Genomic DNA, 18,279 nt, shown 5'->3' with positions numbered 1-18,279 from the left:
CGCCGCGACTATTTCTAATTTCGGATGAAAGTGTCACGGCGAATGCGATTGACGGAGAAAGGCTGGCACATTGACAGGCTGTGTGAATGCTGGTATTTAAAATTTTCAAAAAATGATGCTATTTAATTCTGCGTTCAAAAAAATATTTGTACGCCTTGAGCGACGGGTATGTGAAGGGTACGAGTGCCGCTCGGCTCCCCTTTTCTATTCCTCGATCAACTGATCCTTTTCGTGGTGCTGCAAAGCTCCGAGAGAAACCTGCCAGCCAAAGAGGAAAGCTGAGGCGGCCATTGCTTCCTTAAAAAAAAAAATCTTTAGGGCTTTGGGGCAGCCTTTTCAGCCGCGATGCGGCCCGGCAACGCAACGCCTGAGCTAGCACGCCACAATGGGCCGCGCCGGGAAGATAAACGAAGGGAGCGAGCCTGGCTGGGCTCAGCGCGAGTGGAAACCGGGCAGCCGCATTTTCGGCAGAAACCATTCAGGCGTGTCAACTTTCTCCTAAAAAAAAAAAGGTGTGTCAACTTTCTTGAGAAGAAAATGAAGAACAATCCATCATTAACATTTCCAGAAACCATTCAGGTGTGTTTAAGCTCAGGGTAAACACAATTTTTGTATGCAACATATCCTGTCACTATCATTTACTGGGCTTCGACCATCTTCCTGATGTCATTTTAAAGAAGCTTGAGCGTAATGTTTTGATTTAAGATTCTTATTACATGTTCTTTAATATTATAATTAAGGCATGATATAGGAGGGTGTTAACTATTCCATAGTCCGTGCTTGTGAGTTATGATGACAGCATGCGATCGATTACCTGCAGTTCTGTATACGGTGACCAGCTGCAGTAACAAATTACAAATACAGTATTCTTTAAGAAAAGGTGGTAGTGAGTGATCTATAACAGTTGAAGCACAGGATATCTCAAAAAATTATCACCGCAGAGATCAGGAGTACAGTTTTTTGGTTATCCACATGGACTTTTTTTTTATAAAAAAAAAATCTGAGTTACCTTCAAACACTTGTTGCTGAAGATTTGAATGCCCCTTTATTATGACAAACTGCTTGGGAATCTGATTGTGTTCAAGGACTACGGAATAGCCACAATGTCTAGGTTTTTTCTAACACTTCCTATGGATATCATTGCACAGACTGATTTGGATCCTTTATGAATTTGTGAAAGCATGTCGGACTCAATGCTCTTGATCATATTTGCCTATGAGCTGATTTCCACGCACTAATCATATTTGTCTATAAGCTGATTTCCCCCCGCACAAAATAGCCTAATTGGTCCCCTTTCTATTAATAAGTACAACCCTGTGATCAGTTTCGTTGCTTGGTGGTTCAATACTTCAATCCCATTTTAATTTTATTTTGCTCTTCTTGTTTCCAGATGGCAACACTGGGATTGCAGTTCGCCCTGAAGGAGGACCTCAAAGCCACAGAGATTGAGGTAATTATCCTTTTTAACTTCTGCAGATATGCTATCATATTCATCCCCCATCATGCTCTGAGAAATATAAACCAGTAACTAACTACTAACGACTGTTCCAGGTGGGGGTTGTCAGGAAGGATGATCCAATTTTCAGACTACTGACAGAGGCTGAAATGAACGAGCACCTGAAAGCTATCAACCCTGGCAAGCAGAGCTGAAGGCTGAACAGAACCATCTGTCTGCCACTAGTCCTGCTGAATCTTTTACAGCTCGTGAAATCTTAACTGGTTACCGATCACTGTACAGCAGCGCTGTGTAATAAGAATGCTAAAGCGCGAAATTTTCCCTGGCTTATTCCGGCTTGAACCGATGTTGGTAGCACTGAATTTTTCTACGAAGAAGCTGCTGTGCCCTGCTCCAGTGTTGTCACCTGTGCAAGGGATAACTTCCCGATGAAGTTGGTCGCGAGGCTTCCGAGGAAGATGTCCCCGTTAAACTCGTTCGCCGAGGTGACGAAGTTGATCACCTTCCCTTGAGAGTCGTCGAGCACCCGGACGATGTCGCCGCCCTCCGACACCTGGGCCACCATGGCTCCCTTCATCGTTGACTTGCTCCACTCGAGGAGCGCCGGGAACGTGGCGACGACTCTCTTCGTCAAGCTCCAGCGGGTGATCAGGTCCATCCATGGCGACCTCGACTGCAAGCATTTCGAACACGAACAAGTCAGGCGTGGTACTTTTCGATCGTGTGGACGATGATCGGGAGGATCTGTTAGCCAGTAGCGGCTGGAAGGCTGACCGGGAGGAGGGCGATCCAGAAGTAGCCATCTGATCCGAGGCGGATGTTGTCTGGGCACCCCGGGAGGTTCTCCACGAACGTCTCGGCGTGGCCAGCCTTCTCCCCTTTCAGCCACACCTTCATGCATCTGAACCTGCATATTTTTTTATAGAAAAATTAGATATGTACCATTGAAAGATTTTAAAATTAGATATATACTATTGTGACCTATGTGTCATTGACTCATGTCAGCCTTCGGGATTTCGGGCGGTGAAGGTTCAGATCAGTTACCTGCTGGACTCGCAGACGACGACGAAGGCCTCGTCCCTCGGCAGGGCGACGCCGTTGGCGAAGCCGAGGCGGTCGAGCACGACGGTGGTGTGGCCCGTGCGCGGGTCGTAGCGGAGGAGGCGGCCGGTGGCGCGGGACTCGAAGAAGTCGTGGAACCACCTGTCGAAGCCGAACCGGGTGCTGGCGTCGCTGAAGTAGACCGCGCCGTCGGAGGCCTCGATCGCCGCGTCCGCGAACCTGAAATCAGCAAATGTTCATGTACGAGTACATTGGCAGTGATTCGCAGAGCTGCACGTACGGGGAGATTTGCTTCGGAATTTGACTAGGATGCGAACCTGATCGGGGAGCCATCGACCTCCGAAGCAAGAAGGGTCACTCCTTCCTCCCCAACTCTCAAAAGTCCCTAGTCAATGCAACAGGAACCATTTCTTTAATAACTTTATCCGTACGTGTTTCATGCTGCCGTTCATCACCATATATAACACGTATAGACTATAGAGCTGTTCTGTTCCGCACGACAAGCAGCATAACAACGTTTTAGTACCGTACTTTGTCGGCGTCGCAGACGAGCATGGTGCCGTCGGCGGACGGCGTGAGCCCGAGCAGGCCGGTGCCGCCGACGAAGCGCCACCGCTCCCAGGACCCGTTGCCGGGGTGCATCCTGTGCAGCCACCCGTCCCTCGTGGCCGTGTACAGCGCGCCGCCCGCCGCCGCGTCCACGTGCACGTCCTCCGGCGCGTCCAGCGCCCCTTCCCCCAGCTTCTCCAGCCTCTGCGCCGCGTGCACGCCCATGAAAAACGGCAAGCTAGAATAGCGGGCGGGCAACAAGAGTAGTTCAGACTTGAGAGGAGGAATGGAGGAAGCAGTCGGTAACCTGGAGGAGGTTGTTGGGAGGCGGCGGGGGCGGCGGCGTGGGCGACGGCACCAGCTCGATTGGGCAGTTGAGCCCCACGTGGGCCGCGAGCGACGCCGCCGCCGCCAGCACGGCGGCGGCGAAGAGGCCAAGCGCCATGGCCACCGGTGGACGAGCTCCAGAGCACGCCACCACTTAGTAGGCGATCGATGCTCGATTCTTCAGGGCCTGGCTGGGGTGTAGATAGGATCACGGATGTTCAAACTTTGTTGAGCTTTTATCCCCCGTACGAGATAAGCTGTGCATTCGGACTTTCAGAGATTCGGCAGAGGCGAAAACAACGAGTAGAGTGGCCGAAATTCGCCAGGGCTTCTGAGGTCTCAGTCTGCGCGCGCCGGCTTCGCACGCAACAAAAGGACCGGTCCAGGAAAGAATTGAAGGCGGGCTCCGACTAGAGTAGCCAAGAGCTACGGGAGGTGACGTGGCCCTGCGCAGCGGCGTGACCGGTGATTCCTTGTCCGTCTGCAGTCTCTGCACGAGCCGCGAGCGTAGGACTTGCTAGAAATAGAGCCGCTAAGAGCCAGCACAAGCGTTCCTTTTCTGTTGTAGCGTGAGTAACCCTCTACTACGACATGAAGGTACGGTGAAGACTACGTGTGTGTGATTGCGAGATACTGCTTTGATCTGTACTATGCTAATGGTAAATCTAACTAGAAACTAGCTAATGGTTGGCTGTGTACTAGTGTACTTGGAGGTACGTAAACCTATATGAAAGATGAAAGAAGTAATTATTTCTTTTACACCAGCAAGAAAAAAGTTTAGGAATAGCCAGCAAATTTGAAACAGCAATCTCTATAGGAAAAGATGACGAAATAATTTGTAAAGCCAAGGGAAATTGCTTTGGGGATCAGATGCCGTACCTTAATTCTTCTGAGGTTTGATTGGCTACCAGTCACTGTTTGCCTTCGTACCAGTCATTTTTTCCCTTCATCTTACCAGTTATTGCAGCTACATTTTCCACGGCCACCTCATTGCCTGCACATCATGGACTCGCATGTCATACTGTCATTGTGTATTTTTTTTCTTAGGCCAGTTTCAATAGGGGTTTCATAACATAAATATCATTACTTTTGCTGACATGGCAAGGAGAGAGAATGATGGGGTTTCATGGGATGTGAGAAGAGTTTCATCACCATAAAACTCATCTAGCACCGTTACCTCTAGTTCTCAGTCTAGATAACTGCACCCATAAAACTCTCACTGAGACTGGCCTTAGGGAACTACCGCCGGCCTGAACATTTTTATTTATTGCCAATGGTGTTTTATGAGTCAACTAAATAATTGTGATAGCATGCCATCCTAATTTATTTCTTCTCCTGAATTAAATAATTACACGTAATAGCGTCTTAGTACATTTTATCAAGTTTTTTAGTCAACCCAATAATTCAAAATAAATATAACTTGCATCCCTACATACAGCAGTAGCACCCGTACTGTCATTTTTGTTCTAGAGAGAATAATCACATCAGTTGGCCTCCACGGTCAAGTCATTTAATCTCCAACAGAGAAAAAAAAAAGTCAAAACCCGTATCGATCAGTCTGAGATCTCGATAGTCGATGCATACCCTCGTTCCATCACTCGGTGCTACACTGCTACTGCATGATTATCCCAGTGCATTCGAGAAGCCTGATCCTTTGGCCATTTGGGCTAGCACACACCGCTCCAGCTTGAGATGTCGTCGTCACAGTTGGGAAATGAAGAAAAAGAAAGCGAGGCAGCAATAATGCATCACTTGGAAAGTGTAAATAAAGACAATCTTACAGCAGTTTCCGTGGCGATGGGCACGCGGCAGGGCGACGGGAGGACGAGCTAGCGCGCGGCGCTGCTTCCGCGGCACGCTCTAGCCTTCGTGGCCAGTGAGCGTATCAGTGTAACCTTTACCTTGTGTTGTTAAGTTGCAAGTAATTTGTTCATCTTGGCCGTTGTGGTCATACTATTCCTCCACAAGGCAGGCCCAATTTTGGTCTTGGGTCGCCAATTCAGAAAAGAAACTCGGCATTGGAATTGGAACGTTACGCTGAACTGAACCAAACAGGCACACAGGCCGCCGCCCGCAGCAGCAGCAAAAGTGTCGCTACGCTCTTGGGCTTGAATGTTTTGCGTTATTGTATTTCAATTGGGCCAGACCCAGTAAACCCAGTAGAAGCAGTGAGCTTCTGAAACTTTCGATGATGGGCCGCGGCCAGTTACTAGGAGATCCTGCCTGCTTCCGACCTCGTCGCGGCGCGCCTGCCCGCCCCGTCCGAGCCCCGCGGACGCCGCCGCGCGCACACGGCCGGCGCGACGCCTTCGCGCTGACCGCTTCGTCCGCGCCGCCCAACGGCGGACGCTACTGGACGCGCGAGCTTAGCGGGCGAACACCCTCTACTGTTTTTCTTCTTCCTCCTCCCCTCCTTTTCTTCTTCCGTCGCCCCCACTCCTTTTCTTCTTCCGTCGCCCCCACCGCCGACCGCCTCCCCCAACTGCGGCGGCCTCCACCGCCTCTCTCCACCGCCGCCACTCTAACCGAGCACGCCACCGCGCCGCTGTCGTGCCATCCCGTCGCCCCCCCCCCCCCCCCCCCCGCCGCCCGCCGCCCACCGGTTGTCAGGCTCGGCCCGGCCGGCGGCGCTCCCGCGTCGCTGCATCCTCCGCCGGACAACCCGCCTCTACCGTCGGGCCGCCGCCACCCCCGGCCCCCCTCCTCTATGGCCGGTGGCCATGGGAGCCGGCGAGCCGCCCCCTACCTCCGGCAACCCGGAATCTAAAGCCGTCGCCAGCGGCCACTCCGCCCACCTCCCAAACTCCCTGGCCGCCCCCTCCCCTCCCCCCCCCCCCCCCCCAAAAGCTTAGGTGAGCTCCTCGGCGCACGCGCCAACTAAGAAATCTGCCGCCCAACGCCTAGGGCCGTCGGGCGCGCGCACGCAACGCACGCGCGCGAACTATTCCCGACCCAGTGCCGCCCCGTGCGGGTGGTCGGCGAGCCGCGCCCGGCGCCCGTGCTGATGGGGCACCGCCACACGCCACGCGCGCCCGGCGCCGAGACGGCCGGCCGGCCGGCCTGCCGGGCCAGTTCCTGCAGCGCCGCCCAGCTGCAGCGTATCGCTTACGGCCCGTGGCGTGGCCTCCCGATAATAAAGAAAGAAAAAGTGAATAAAAAAGAAGAGAAAACAAGAGAAAGCCCGCCGGCCAGTCCGTTGTTTACGCTTCGGGCGCCGGCTGTCCGCGTGCGCACGCGCGCGCGCGTTCCACTGTTCCAGCACTTGTTTACGTGTGCTTACGTGCTACCCGCGCGGGCGCGACGTCACTTGCTCGCCGTTTCGCACGCGTGCATCGCACGAGTGAAATGATAATAATACATTATATTAAAATGGTCACGGGAAGCAACCATGCCTCGCAAATATATATATATATATATATATATATATATATATATATATATATATATATATATATATATATATATATATATATATATATATATATATATATATATATATATGTGTATATATATATATGTGTATATGTGTATATGTATATATGTGTATATGTATATATGTGTATATGTGTATATATATATATATATGTGTATAATATATATAAATAGAATAATTAAACAAACAAGTGCAATGTGGTGTGGCGTGTGGACGACGCCGGGCGTGTGCTGACGCCTGGCGTGCAAGCGCTCGATTGCCCCCGGCCGGCCACTTTGCCAGCAGGGCGAAGAAGGAGAGAAAGCCTCCCCAATAAGAAATGCGTTTCACGTTGCACCAGAACCGCTCGCAACTCCTTTCAAAAAAAAAACCGCTCGCAACCAATCGCCGAGCGAAACCGTTTAGTGTGGTCCAGGAACTGTCTGGATAATAATGCCCATTGAAAATATACGTACTCTACTACTACTATATCAAATTACATTTACGCGATTAAACAAGGGATAAGACCGGTGAGTGCCGTGATTCCGTCGAGCAAGCAAACCCACGTCGCACGGAACGGGAACACGGCCCCCTCCATCCGCGGCCCACTTGGCGGCCGACAGCTGGGCAACGCGTCCTGTGGCCCCGTCGTCCTACGTGGCGGGGCCAGCTCATAATTCATTTTCACGCCGGTGTTAGCGTTCCTTCCGCGTGTTAAAAGGCCGGACGCGCCTCGCCGATCACGCGCTGAACGGGACAGGGGGCAGCGGATGGAAGCAGGAGGAGGCCGAGGCGCCGTCGTCGTTGCAGCGGAGGGACCCGAGGGGGAGGACCCGCCGATCTGCTGCGAGGTGCGCGTTCTCTGAGCTGGTGGACATGGAGAGGGAGGTCGTCCAAGTGGAGGAGGAGGACGAAGAGGAGGTGGCGTGCGAGTGCTGCGGCTTCACGGAGGAGTGCACGGCGCCGTACATCGCGGGGGTGCGCGCGCGGTACGGGGGCCGGTGGATCTGCGGCCTGTGCGGGGACGCCGTCGGCGAGGAGCTCGGCCGCGCGTCCCCGCCCATCTCCCCCGCCGAGGCGCTCGACCGCCACGCCTGCGTCTGCCGCCGGGCGTCCGCGCCGCCGTCCCCCGCTGGGAGCCCCGACGACCTCATCGCCGCGCTGCGCCTGCTCCTGCGCCGCAGGCTGGGGTCGCCGGCGCCGCTGCCGGCCCCGAGGAGGGTGCGCTCCACGCCCAGCAGCCCCGGGCGCGACCACCCGCTCCCCATCGCCGCCTCCGTCGCCACCGCCAGGGGCGCCGGGAGCTCGCTCGCAAGGACGGGGAGCTGCTTCGCCGCGCTCGTGGAATGATGATTGATGAACGCTAAGAAGAACGGAAGATGCCGAGGAGAGAAATAAAAAACATCAAGGAATGGTGGTAGTCTCTCGTAGCTTGCTTGCCTTTGTTTTTACATCGCACTGTAAATTTCCACCATGCTTTTACCTTTCTCATTACCGCTTCTTGCTTGCTTCTCTAGCTACTAGCAGTTTAAGTTAGTGGAATCCAAGATCAACAATAAACATGTGTACATATGGGGAAGAGCGACGAACTATATATGAGAAATGGAAGTAATTCCATGTTTTTCTCAGGTACTAATAACTGAATGCACATTCCCGCTTCTTCTTCTGAATGATTTTCTGCTCTTTCTGTTTTCTTAAACGGAATGGCATTTCTGCTCCTGTTCTTTGTTGCGCTTCTTCTGCAAGCTCGATTCTCCTCCACTCATGTAACTGTGATGTGTAGACATGACACGCAATAATGCACTGTTGCTTGTACGCAAAAGCCATGCCCTGTTCCCACCCTCGATCAGTCGGAACGGACGGTGGCCGTTTTCTGATTCCCTGGACGGTTCGGTGATCATCGGGCGCTAGCGATCGATCAGCGCTGCCGATCGAGCCAATACGGGGAGAGCACAGCGACACCCGGCTAGTTTTTTCGCCCTGACGTTGATCGCGGCGGATTGATTGTGGATTTTTTTTTCTTGAGAGAAATCTTGTGGTGGTTTGATTAGCGGCTAATCGGTCGGGATTAACGGCTAATCGGTCGGGATTAGCGATGATGCCGGAGCCGGAGCTACTGCCCCGTGCTGATCCGTCCAAGCCGCGCGTTCGTGCTTACCGGGTACCATGCCGACGACGTGGCCGCGACTCGCATTTGATTAAGACGACTTGGGGATCAAAATATCATGGGCCAGTCGTGGTGCGCGCCCATACAAACACTACTAGACGTAAATCGTAGTGTCATCTTCTCGTTACGAAAAGGTGTTTTTTTTTTTGCGAAACACAATAAAAGGCGCCGGATTCATCGACATCTCAGCATGGAATCGCCGCGGATTCTTTTACCTCGTGGTAAATTTGCGGTATGACGAGAATCTTTTGCTCCGATCCTTATCACCGGGGCGTGGTAACGGTGAAGATGCTAAAAGTGAGTCGATGCGGATGATTTAGTTCCCTATGGTGACTGCTTGGATGGATCCACATCAGCATGGCCCTCCAAGATGATGTGGACTTGGAATCCATATCAGCCATAAAAAGGGGCCGGAATAATCCGTGGTGGCGAATATTTCTAATCCTTTTTTTATTACCGAAATCACGTTTTGAATATCAATACAACGATACAGGCAAGACGTTGCCTAATGAGAGGGAGAGAGAGAGACTTCAAAACATAGAATTTTTTAAATAATATCATTTTAACAGTTAATTGCAGAAATAAATAGTGTTTAAAAAAATTGCAAAATAGGTACCCGTCGGCTACACATATCACAACCAATTAAGCTAAGCTTAATTTAAATCCAGTTCCTTACGGAGGGCTGCTGTCTAGTGGTTTATCGTTTGCTTAGAGATTGTGCTCTACCCCATGAGTACTCCGCGAGGCAGCTACTGTAGGAGACAAGTGGTAGACCACTGCCACTGTAGTCGAAGAGCCACCGGTGTTACTGCAGGAGTGCAGGACCGACGTGTCACTCAACACAGAGAGCTACGGCCGCCTGCGCTCGCAACGGCCGGCATTCGCGCTCGTCGGGCCATGTTCACCTCACGGGTGTCGACGGGCTTCTTCATTCATCGCCGAGAGCCCCCGCGTGCCTCTCTAGCGATTCTTCCCGGTCGCATGTCCCTTTCGGGTGGCCGGGATCGGTGGCGTCCGTCGCCCGTCGGGGCCCTCGTGCGGTCGTTTCAGGCGACAAATCATCGGCCCATGCTGGTGGCAGTGATGCCGCCAGCATCCGGATGTTCCGGAGCCCGGGCCAATCGTCGTGGAGTGGAGTCGACGGAGTAAGGTTACCGATCAATTCGCAGCGTTTTTGGAAGCAACGTCGCTCCAGTCCGACATTGCATTGCAGCAGCCGCTTCTCGCTGCTGCGTTCTGTATAGGATTCTGAATCGGAGCCTGAACCCTTGTTTGCAAGACGGGCGACCACTCATGAGTCATGACTCATCTGTTGAGTGTTGCATGGAACGGCTGCTTGGATGCAGGGTACTTGGGTACTGGGCTCACACACAGCGGGCGCCCCTGTTTGCCTGGTGACCGCAAGCGTTCGATTTGCTAGCTCGAGGTGCTCCCTAACTAATCGCTCCGTGCCGCAGCGCCTGTGCACGCCAATAATTGGGGCTAGGAAACCTACAGGACTCTTCTACGGTCCTACCTGTAAAATCCAAAAAAAAACATCACATCGAATATTTTGACACATGTATAGAGTAGTAAATGAAGTCTATTTACAAAACTTTTTGCATGGATGGGCTGTAAATCGCGAGACGAATCTAATGAGACTACTTAATTTATGATTTGCAACAGTGGTGCTACAGTAACCATCCACTAATTATGGATTAATCATGAATTAATTAGCATCATTAGATTCGTCTCACGACTTACAACCCATCTATGTAAAAAGTTTTGTAAATAGATTTTATTTAGTACTTCAAATTACCAAGATTTATTTGTAAAATTTTTACACGTAAACACCTAAACACGGTCTAGATCTCTCGCTCTCTGCAGAAGAAGCAGTTGTTCAGTATTGATCGGGCCGAGGAGGGCATGACGAGACAGACAGACAGACACCGGGAGACGAAAATTCTGATGCCGTGCTGCACCACTGCGTGGGCCAAGGAGAACAAGTAGAAAGCTTGCCGCCTAGCCAAGTAGTGTGGGTGGCCAATAATTGAGGCCGCCACGCCCACGCGCGGGGCGCATCTTATTGTGCGCGGCTGACTCGTGCACGCAGCACGCTTTACCGAGAAGGGATTGGAGTTGGGAGATTGCATTGAGAGCAAGCGAGGCATGTGAACGATCGCTCTCCCACTCTCTCAATCATGGGTCAGAACAGATGGATGCGATGCGATGTGGCGAAGGGATGGCGATCGATCATTGTACCGGCAGCACTGTACTACGCCCGGCCTGTGACTTGGCTGTGTGTTTAGTTCCAAAATTTATTTCTCTCATTTTCACTATTTATCTATCACATCAAATCTTTTGTCTTATGCATGGAACATTAAATATTGGTAAATAAAAAATTAATTATATAGTTTTGATGTACACGACGAGACAAATTTTTTTAGTCTAGTTAGGTCATGATAGGATAACAATTATCACAAACAAATAAAAAATACTATAGTATGCTATAGTATCCGATGTGACCCTTTTTACTACTATTTTACGGATCTAAACACAGCCCTTGGCGTAGCAGTAGCCAGCACAGGAAACACAGTGCGCCTCCGCTGCCGGAGTGCAACGGGGGCGATGGGCACAAGTACAGAACCGCGATGTAGAGCGATCGATAGCGACTGAAAGAAAGGAACCCTTTCGTCGAGACAGAAATACAGCAAGCAAGGAAGCAATCGAGGGACCGGATGGAGGAAGCAACGTGCTGCTAGTGTGTATATATATATATATATATATATATATATATATATATATATATATATATATATATATATATATATATATATATAATCATCTGACTTGTTCTGCACGAGCAATGCAGATAGCGAGAGTTGTGCAAGCATCTTCAGTTTAAGCCTTTGTTTTCTGGAGGCTGGAGTGATGGGAGATCCATCTACTTCTTTCCTGGATTGTACAATTAGCTATCTAACTAGGGATATAGTACAGACAAGAGAATGAAACTGATAGCTAGCTTCATGATGTAGGCGACATGGCCGAACTTGGCCGCCGGGACCGAGCACTCGAACCTCTTCCCGACCACCTCCACCACCCCGCTCAACAACGCCTTCGTCGCCGCCCGCGCCGCCGGCCGCCACTTCTTCCCTGCCTTCGCCTTCGCCGCCGCTGAACCGCCATCGGCCGCGGCCGCGGCCTTCACCCCCTGATCGAGCCAAGGTAGCAGCGGCTGCAGCTGTTGGAGCGCCATCTCTGTGCCACCGCGGGAAGAAGAACCATCCATTCCGGCGGCCGGCGGATCGCAAGTCTCAGGTGGGGACTGCAGGGATCGGAGCGCGCGCGGCTTTATTTAAGAGCGAAGCGCGCGTGACGCGATGCGGGAAGAGACCGGGCGCCTGGGCATGGGCGCAGACCAGCTCGACGAGGCCAATGGCGTTCGGACGTCGGCGCCGTGGCCGGGTCGCCGGCTGCTCGCCAGCGCCGGACAGCGACGCGGGAGACGACCTGGTGGCGCGTTCCCCTCTCGCTGACTTCAGCGACCGCCGATCGGCTTATAATCAAGAGAGCCAAGTTTGCCTCAAGAGGTTGCAGGACGTCATCCGGCCGGATAACTACAGCACAGCTGAATTGAAAGCTATTCATTTGGAAATTAATGGGAGGAATTGGACTCAAAGCTTTACAACTCGGTTCATGCATGTATCCAGCTAAGCTGTTTCTTCTTCATGAAATCTACTACTACTAAAAAGGAACGAAGTGACAAATGTGTCTGTCCTCGAATGTGTCTGCCGCGCTCGCGAATGTGTCTGCCCGTCAACCCTCCCTCCGCGCAACCGCCCGGTCCTCCAGGTCCTCCACTGCCTCGCACGCTGTGCCTCGCCGCGGCGCCTCTCTCGAGCTCCGGCCCCTCGCCGCTCCGCTCCTCCCTCCACCTCGCTCACCGCTCCAGCCTCCCCCTCCCCCTCTCCACTCCCCCACCCTCACCGCTCCGCCCTCCTCCTCGTCGCGCTCGCCGCCAACACCCGCGCTCGCCGCCGCTCCTTCATCTCGTCCGTCCGATCCGCCCCGTCCTTCCCGCTCTACCCCACGCGTCGACGGTTCCGCCTCCCCTCGCGCAGCCCCGACGCGAGGCGCTCCTCCCTCCCCCTCCCCCTCGCCCTCCTCTCCGCGAGATCACACGCCCCTCCTCCGCCGCGATGCCAGGGTGCTCCTCTGCTGCAAGCCGCTCTTGACGAGGAGAATGTGCCGAGCCAAATGCAGACGATTTTGACGAGGTCGCGGATCTAGGTAGCCCACTTGCTCCACGAGCGGCGCCGGGCGCCCTTGTATTGCGCCGTCTTCCGGCGGCTGCTCGGCATCGGCCCGGCCTGCTGATTCCTCGCCAACTTCATCCCCAATTTCCCGGTCTCTGTGGGTGCTTCCTCCTTGACCAAGCCCATGGCTTCATGCGCCTCTACCAGGTCTGCTCTCCATCGATTCGATTCCATCCTTTTTTATTTTTCTCTCCGCGTACGTCGTCACTCGTCACCCTGAATTTTCCTGTGTAGCTTTGCCCTTATCACCGACAGGCTGCATATGTGATTTCAACTGCGATCTCTGATGGCTCTTAACTTTTTGTAGTGCGTGAACAAAAGCATCATGGGTCAGCAGCTAATCTTAATAAGCATACATGGAGTTAATCTCCGTTTGTTGGAACTTAGAATGGGTCAGACTAATGCCAAAACGAGAGGTATTCACTATTCAGTGCAATTTGCAATTTTTACATGTTAGATTTATATAAAATAAATTAGATTTGGATTTCTTATATGCTTTGCTGCAAGCTATGCTTTGGTGAATTGGTGGCGTTGGACCACAAATCATTGCATTTTACAAGTGCATAGACTATTTTTGATTTGGATATTACTTTATGGTCTTGGTGGACTTCGCCATACCTTAAATATATTCTGTCCTTCGCCACTGGGGCGAGGTGAAGGAGAAGCTGGTGGCATTTCCTCCGCCACTGGGGCGAGGTGAATATGGAGAAGCCGGTGGCACTATATCAAGAGGCCGAGATCAGATGTGCACGAAACAGGTGTCTGTTTCAATCCCTGGTATTGTTCAGTTGCTCCTCAATCTCCCCATTCTGATACTCAATTGTTTTTAACACCGCAGTTTTGAAGGATTTTTGGTTGAACGGTTTCATTGTTGAGATTTTGATGCGATCTAGGGCATGCATTAACAATCAATCAATCATTGTAAACATGCCATCTTGTTCTGACACCAGTGTCAACAAGCACCGTCCTAGATCATATCAAGTGCCAATGAGAAGATCCTGTCACCTAATCTCAACAAGCACCGCCTGCTCCTTCGGTGTCTGCCTCTCCGACGACATATTCTTCACCTGTACCATCGTGCCGTGGGTGAAGACAGCTCTCTGTCCTGCGACCAAACAAGGTGAGGCTTTGGTTTGATTTTGTTCCCCCTGCTATGGATCAATGAGCACCGGCCCACGATGAGTGCTGTTGAAGAGAGGAACTTGGAAGACTTTTTTGTACGTCAATTCAATTTTGTGTATTAGTGTAATCTAAGGTCCTGCAAACTTCTCATTAGTTCATTTTGTTGAGTAATAAATTTAATAGGATATTCTGTATGCATCTATTTCCTTGTGGTAGTTTTTTCTATTATGTTTCCTATCAGGACTGCTAAGAGATACTGCTCGTAATCTCAATAATAATTGCCCAACCCCATTTTTCATCAATGAGAATCACTAGCTAAATTAGCTAAATCTTTACGGTGACAATGTTGAGGTGAACGTCTTCACTCTGAAATTATTGTTACTGAACCACAACATCAGTGTGCCCAAGTGTGGCAGAACCGCCTAAATTATCCCGGCTCAAGTGCGCAGACCATCACCATAAAGACAACATTAGCTTAAACGCACTTCAAACGGAACAATTTTTGGTCTGTCGGGTAACGTTCCGATACAACCACCGATTCTCGGATCGAACAAGCATACCCCGCACGAAGGCGAGTCCAGAGATATTACAACCATAATTTTTACATCACAGGCATAGTAGTTATTACAAACGGGTTCTAAAACATTAAAACAAGACCAAACGTAGCAAAGCAGTTATACAAGCCATAACTATAAGTTCAGAGTTTAAAACAGCGGAAGATAAAACACGACGGCTACAACACATCGCAAAAGGACACCAGGCTAGCCCAAACCGGGTATCACTCGTCATAGTCATTGCCGGTCGCAGACGTATCCCACTCTACGGACCAGCCAGGAGGCAACGAGCAAGGGTAGGTCAAGCTAGCGATCTGATCCTCAAAACTCAAACCTGAAAAAGAGTTCAACAGCAAGGCTGAGTATTCTAATACTCAGCAAGACTTAACCGCCATCGGGTATAAGTAGCCCACCTTAGCTAGACTATGCAAGGCTTTGTGAGGCTCTGGTTTTCTTTTGCTGAAAAGCAATAAAGAGTATGTCCTTACTTTCAAGTTTTAGCTTTCAAGGTTCTAGTTGATTAACCGTTCTATGTAAGCAGCTACTATCCAATCATGGTAGAAAAAAATTAAGCAAACATCAAGATTGATTAAAGTATTGTTGCTCTTCTTACTCTGTGTGGCAAAGAGATCAAGCAGTCTCATTTCATCGTGAGAGGCGGACGATTCTGAATCGAAATTCAACCTTGCAAGGATAAACCTAACACACACGTCTGGAACACCGTCGGGTCATTCCCAAACAACCGTTGACCTTTCTTTCCGGCTTGTGGATAGGGTCACTCTCCCCGACTACAGGGCTCCAAGGCCGAACCTTGTCCCTAGAAGTCGTAGTGTTGCGCAACATAAGAATAAAACCTATCCCTACTGAGAGAGTGAAAGGTATATCCACTCCCCGGTCCAATCGGCTACTAGGCTTGCCGCGTACCATATTGACGGCATGTGGCTAGTACTTTCAAAGACTTAACCAACGCTACCACACACCGCGACCTTAGCAAGTTCATTAACACAGACGGGGTCTCTCATGAAGCTATGATATCGATCGCAACCCCGTCCGTCGTCCTTATATTGTTAACAGAAAGTAAACATGCAATTCCTATAAAGCTCGCGAGTGACAGACAATCACTCGACTTTTACCGGTCCTAAAAGCTTAGCAAGTAGTCGAACTCAAATCTAGTATTCAGTACATGGGTTCCTAGGATCATGCATCTAGGGTTTCAATTCAAATCCTAAGAACTGTAAATGCACAAGTAGGTAACAACAGTAAATGATAATAATTTGAAATATAGGTTATGTCCGGGGCTTGACTTCTCGGTAGTTGCTAACTATTTCAGCCCTAGGCTCTTCCGAACTTTGGTCCGGGGCTTCAGTTAGTTCCGCAGTGTTTACTTGAGCTTCGAGATCACCTCCGTCAGATTCCGGGATCAGCTCGTACGTCCCATCCGATAAGGCAGTCGCGTCTATATGTAATGCAAGAACAACATTATAAGCACACATGGGCAATCGTTTATAGAGTAGTTAAATAACAAAACTAACTACACAAGACATCATGATCAACAGCACAAAAGAAGTTGACTAACTTCATAAACAAGTGGGGGTGGTTTTCTTATAACAAACAAAACATAGTTTGCTAACCAATCAACTACTCATAGTACAAACAGTAATAAAATCTGCCAAAATTACACTAAACATAACATGAACAAAGAAATCTACCCTGTAAAAATCATGCCAAGACTTGTAGTCAAATAAACACAACAAATCATTCATGCAGGCAGCACATAGAACAAACTTGAATTATACAGGTCAAACTAAAGCAAAACAGAAGCTCAAAATTTAACAGGAGCTTCATACAGATAATAAATAACTACAGTGAATTTTCATGATTTTATCTATACAGAAATAAATATGAGAAAATAAACAAAACAGACAACAGATTAGCATGATTTATTTTTAGCCCTTGACCTAGCCATAAACTGTAGCTCAAACTTCCTGAACAAGCTAAGATACTCCAGATGTACAGTCAGGAATAATTTCAGGATTTATCAAGAACAGAAACTATTTCTCATAAATAAAGTCTATTAAACAAGGATTAAATCAAATAAATAGCTACACAAGAGAACTGACCATGAAATTTTTATAGAAAAGCTAGTGTTACATGAGTAAACTACCACCAAAATTTCATAGCAATAACAGCTTTCAAGCATCAGATAAGAAAAAGATTAAATAACTAGTATTTATAAACCTAGTAACACAAATCAAAATCTACAGCAAAAACTTGCAACTAAAGTCTAACATATTATGGTTCTACTGCATAGAGCTCTTCAAGAGGATTCCAAAACATCAAGATTTACTATTTTACGAATTTTCTATGAATTGATACTGAATTTCAAAGTTCACTGAAAAACATTGCAAACCAGTCCCTAAGGCACTATTGCAATGAGTCACTGACTACGCAGATAACCCCCTGGGGTTTTTCAAATTCAAACCCCGACGTCCCTGGCCGGGTCAGAGAGGGGAGGCGGGGTTTGACCGGCCGTTTCCCGGCGAGGGGGTCGCCGGCGGCGAGGGTAGAGAGGTGTGGGAGCTTCACGGGTTCAAGGCGTACCTCTGGGTGCTTGGAATCGAGGCTAGGGTGGTCGGAGATGGGGTGTCGACGGCGAGCGGCGGCTTGCGGGCTCGGAGCACGGCGGCGGGGTGACTCCGGTGGGGTTCGGGTGAGGGGAAGGGGCCTGGGAGTTGCGCGAGGGCGAGGTGCGGCTAACGGTGGGGGCTGTAGGGGTGGAGCGGGTCTGGGGTGGCGACTCCGCGGCGGGGTGAGCTCGCCGGCGTTCCAGCGGGGCGGCGGCGGTGTTCTGCGGTGTGGGAGCGAGGAGAGAGCAAAGGAGCTAGTGAAATCGACTCCTGGGGTTCTTGTAGTGCTCAGGCGCGCGAAAGATCGAGAGCTGGGCCTCTGGTTCGGGCTCTTCATGGCGGCGTCGCGGTGGCGGCCGCCGGGGTGGTTCTGGAAGCGGCAGGGGTGCGTGGCACGGCCGAGGAGCTCCAGCGCGAGGCAACAGGAGGGGGAGGAGGTCGTCCGCGACGCGTGGGTGCCAGCGCACGGCGAAGTAATGGCCGGGAAAGCCGGGAAGGCGCCGGCGGGCGGCGCTGTCGGTGGACGGCGGCGAGAAGCAGAGCAGGGAGGGGGAAGAAGGGGATAAGGGTGATTTTGCAATTTCCAAAAGTTCCAGGGACTAAACTGTAAACTAGCGATAACTTTTAAACCAAAGCTCAAAAGGAAAAGTGCCCAACATGAAAGTTGTTCAATTTTTCAAGATCTACAACTTTGATGTTGTGCAAAAA

The 18,279-nt window shown here is 50.6% G+C and overlaps 2 protein-coding genes and 2 long non-coding RNA genes across 4 annotated transcripts; 3 read left to right on the top strand and 1 right to left on the bottom strand.

Moving 5' to 3' along the window:
• The first annotated feature begins 678 nt into the window (after positions 1–678).
• Positions 679–1,830, top strand: LOC120694475. The gene is made up of 2 exons (XR_005683508.1): positions 679–1,450; positions 1,552–1,830. It is a non-coding gene; the product is annotated as an uncharacterized LOC120694475 (long non-coding RNA).
• Positions 1,446–3,761, bottom strand: LOC120694474 (protein STRICTOSIDINE SYNTHASE-LIKE 4-like). Its single transcript, XM_039977597.1, has 6 exons — positions 3,375–3,761; positions 3,050–3,271; positions 2,836–2,903; positions 2,501–2,737; positions 2,231–2,363; positions 1,446–2,129 (listed from the first exon to the last, which is right to left on the bottom strand). Exons 1-6 carry the CDS (start codon positions 3,510–3,512, stop codon positions 1,824–1,826), a joined length of 1,104 nt encoding a protein of 367 aa, XP_039833531.1. The 5' UTR covers positions 3,513–3,761; the 3' UTR covers positions 1,446–1,823.
• A 3,773-nt stretch (positions 3,762–7,534) lies between these two features.
• LOC120694473 lies at positions 7,535–8,472 on the top strand. The gene has a single exon (XM_039977596.1). The coding sequence runs from the start codon at positions 7,683–7,685 to the stop codon at positions 8,154–8,156; it is 474 nt and encodes a 157-aa protein (XP_039833530.1). The 5' UTR covers positions 7,535–7,682; the 3' UTR covers positions 8,157–8,472.
• Positions 8,473–13,871: 5,399 nt separating this feature from the next.
• LOC120694471 lies at positions 13,872–14,688 on the top strand. Its single transcript, XR_005683505.1, has 2 exons — positions 13,872–14,026; positions 14,107–14,688. It is a non-coding gene; the product is annotated as an uncharacterized LOC120694471 (long non-coding RNA).
• Positions 14,689–18,279: the final 3,591 nt, after the last annotated feature.

The sequence above is a fragment of the Panicum virgatum genome, chromosome 2K (assembly GCF_016808335.1).
Source record: "Panicum virgatum strain AP13 chromosome 2K, P.virgatum_v5, whole genome shotgun sequence".
NCBI classification, from domain to species: Eukaryota; Viridiplantae; Streptophyta; class Magnoliopsida; order Poales; family Poaceae; genus Panicum; species Panicum virgatum.
This window is presented reverse-complemented; position numbering and strand designations above follow the sequence as displayed.

What these genes read in the sequence shown, in the direction of transcription:
- LOC120694474 (XM_039977597.1), bottom strand. Translation starts at nt 3,512, where the DNA reads ATGGCGCTTGGCCTCTTCGCCGCCGCCGTGCTGGCGGCGGCGGCGTCG. An exon ending in CTCCCAACAACCTCCTCCAG is followed by an intron (nt 3,272 to 3,374) that starts GTTACCGACTGC and finishes CACGCGGCGCAG; the next exon opens with AGGCTGGAGAAGCTGGGGGA. An exon ending in GTCGATGGCTCCCCGATCAG is followed by an intron (nt 2,738 to 2,835) that starts GTTCGCATCCTA and finishes TGCTGATTTCAG; the next exon opens with GTTCGCGGACGCGGCGATCG.
- LOC120694473 (XM_039977596.1), top strand. Translation starts at nt 7,683, where the DNA reads ATGGAGAGGGAGGTCGTCCAAGTGGAGGAGGAGGACGAAGAGGAGGTG.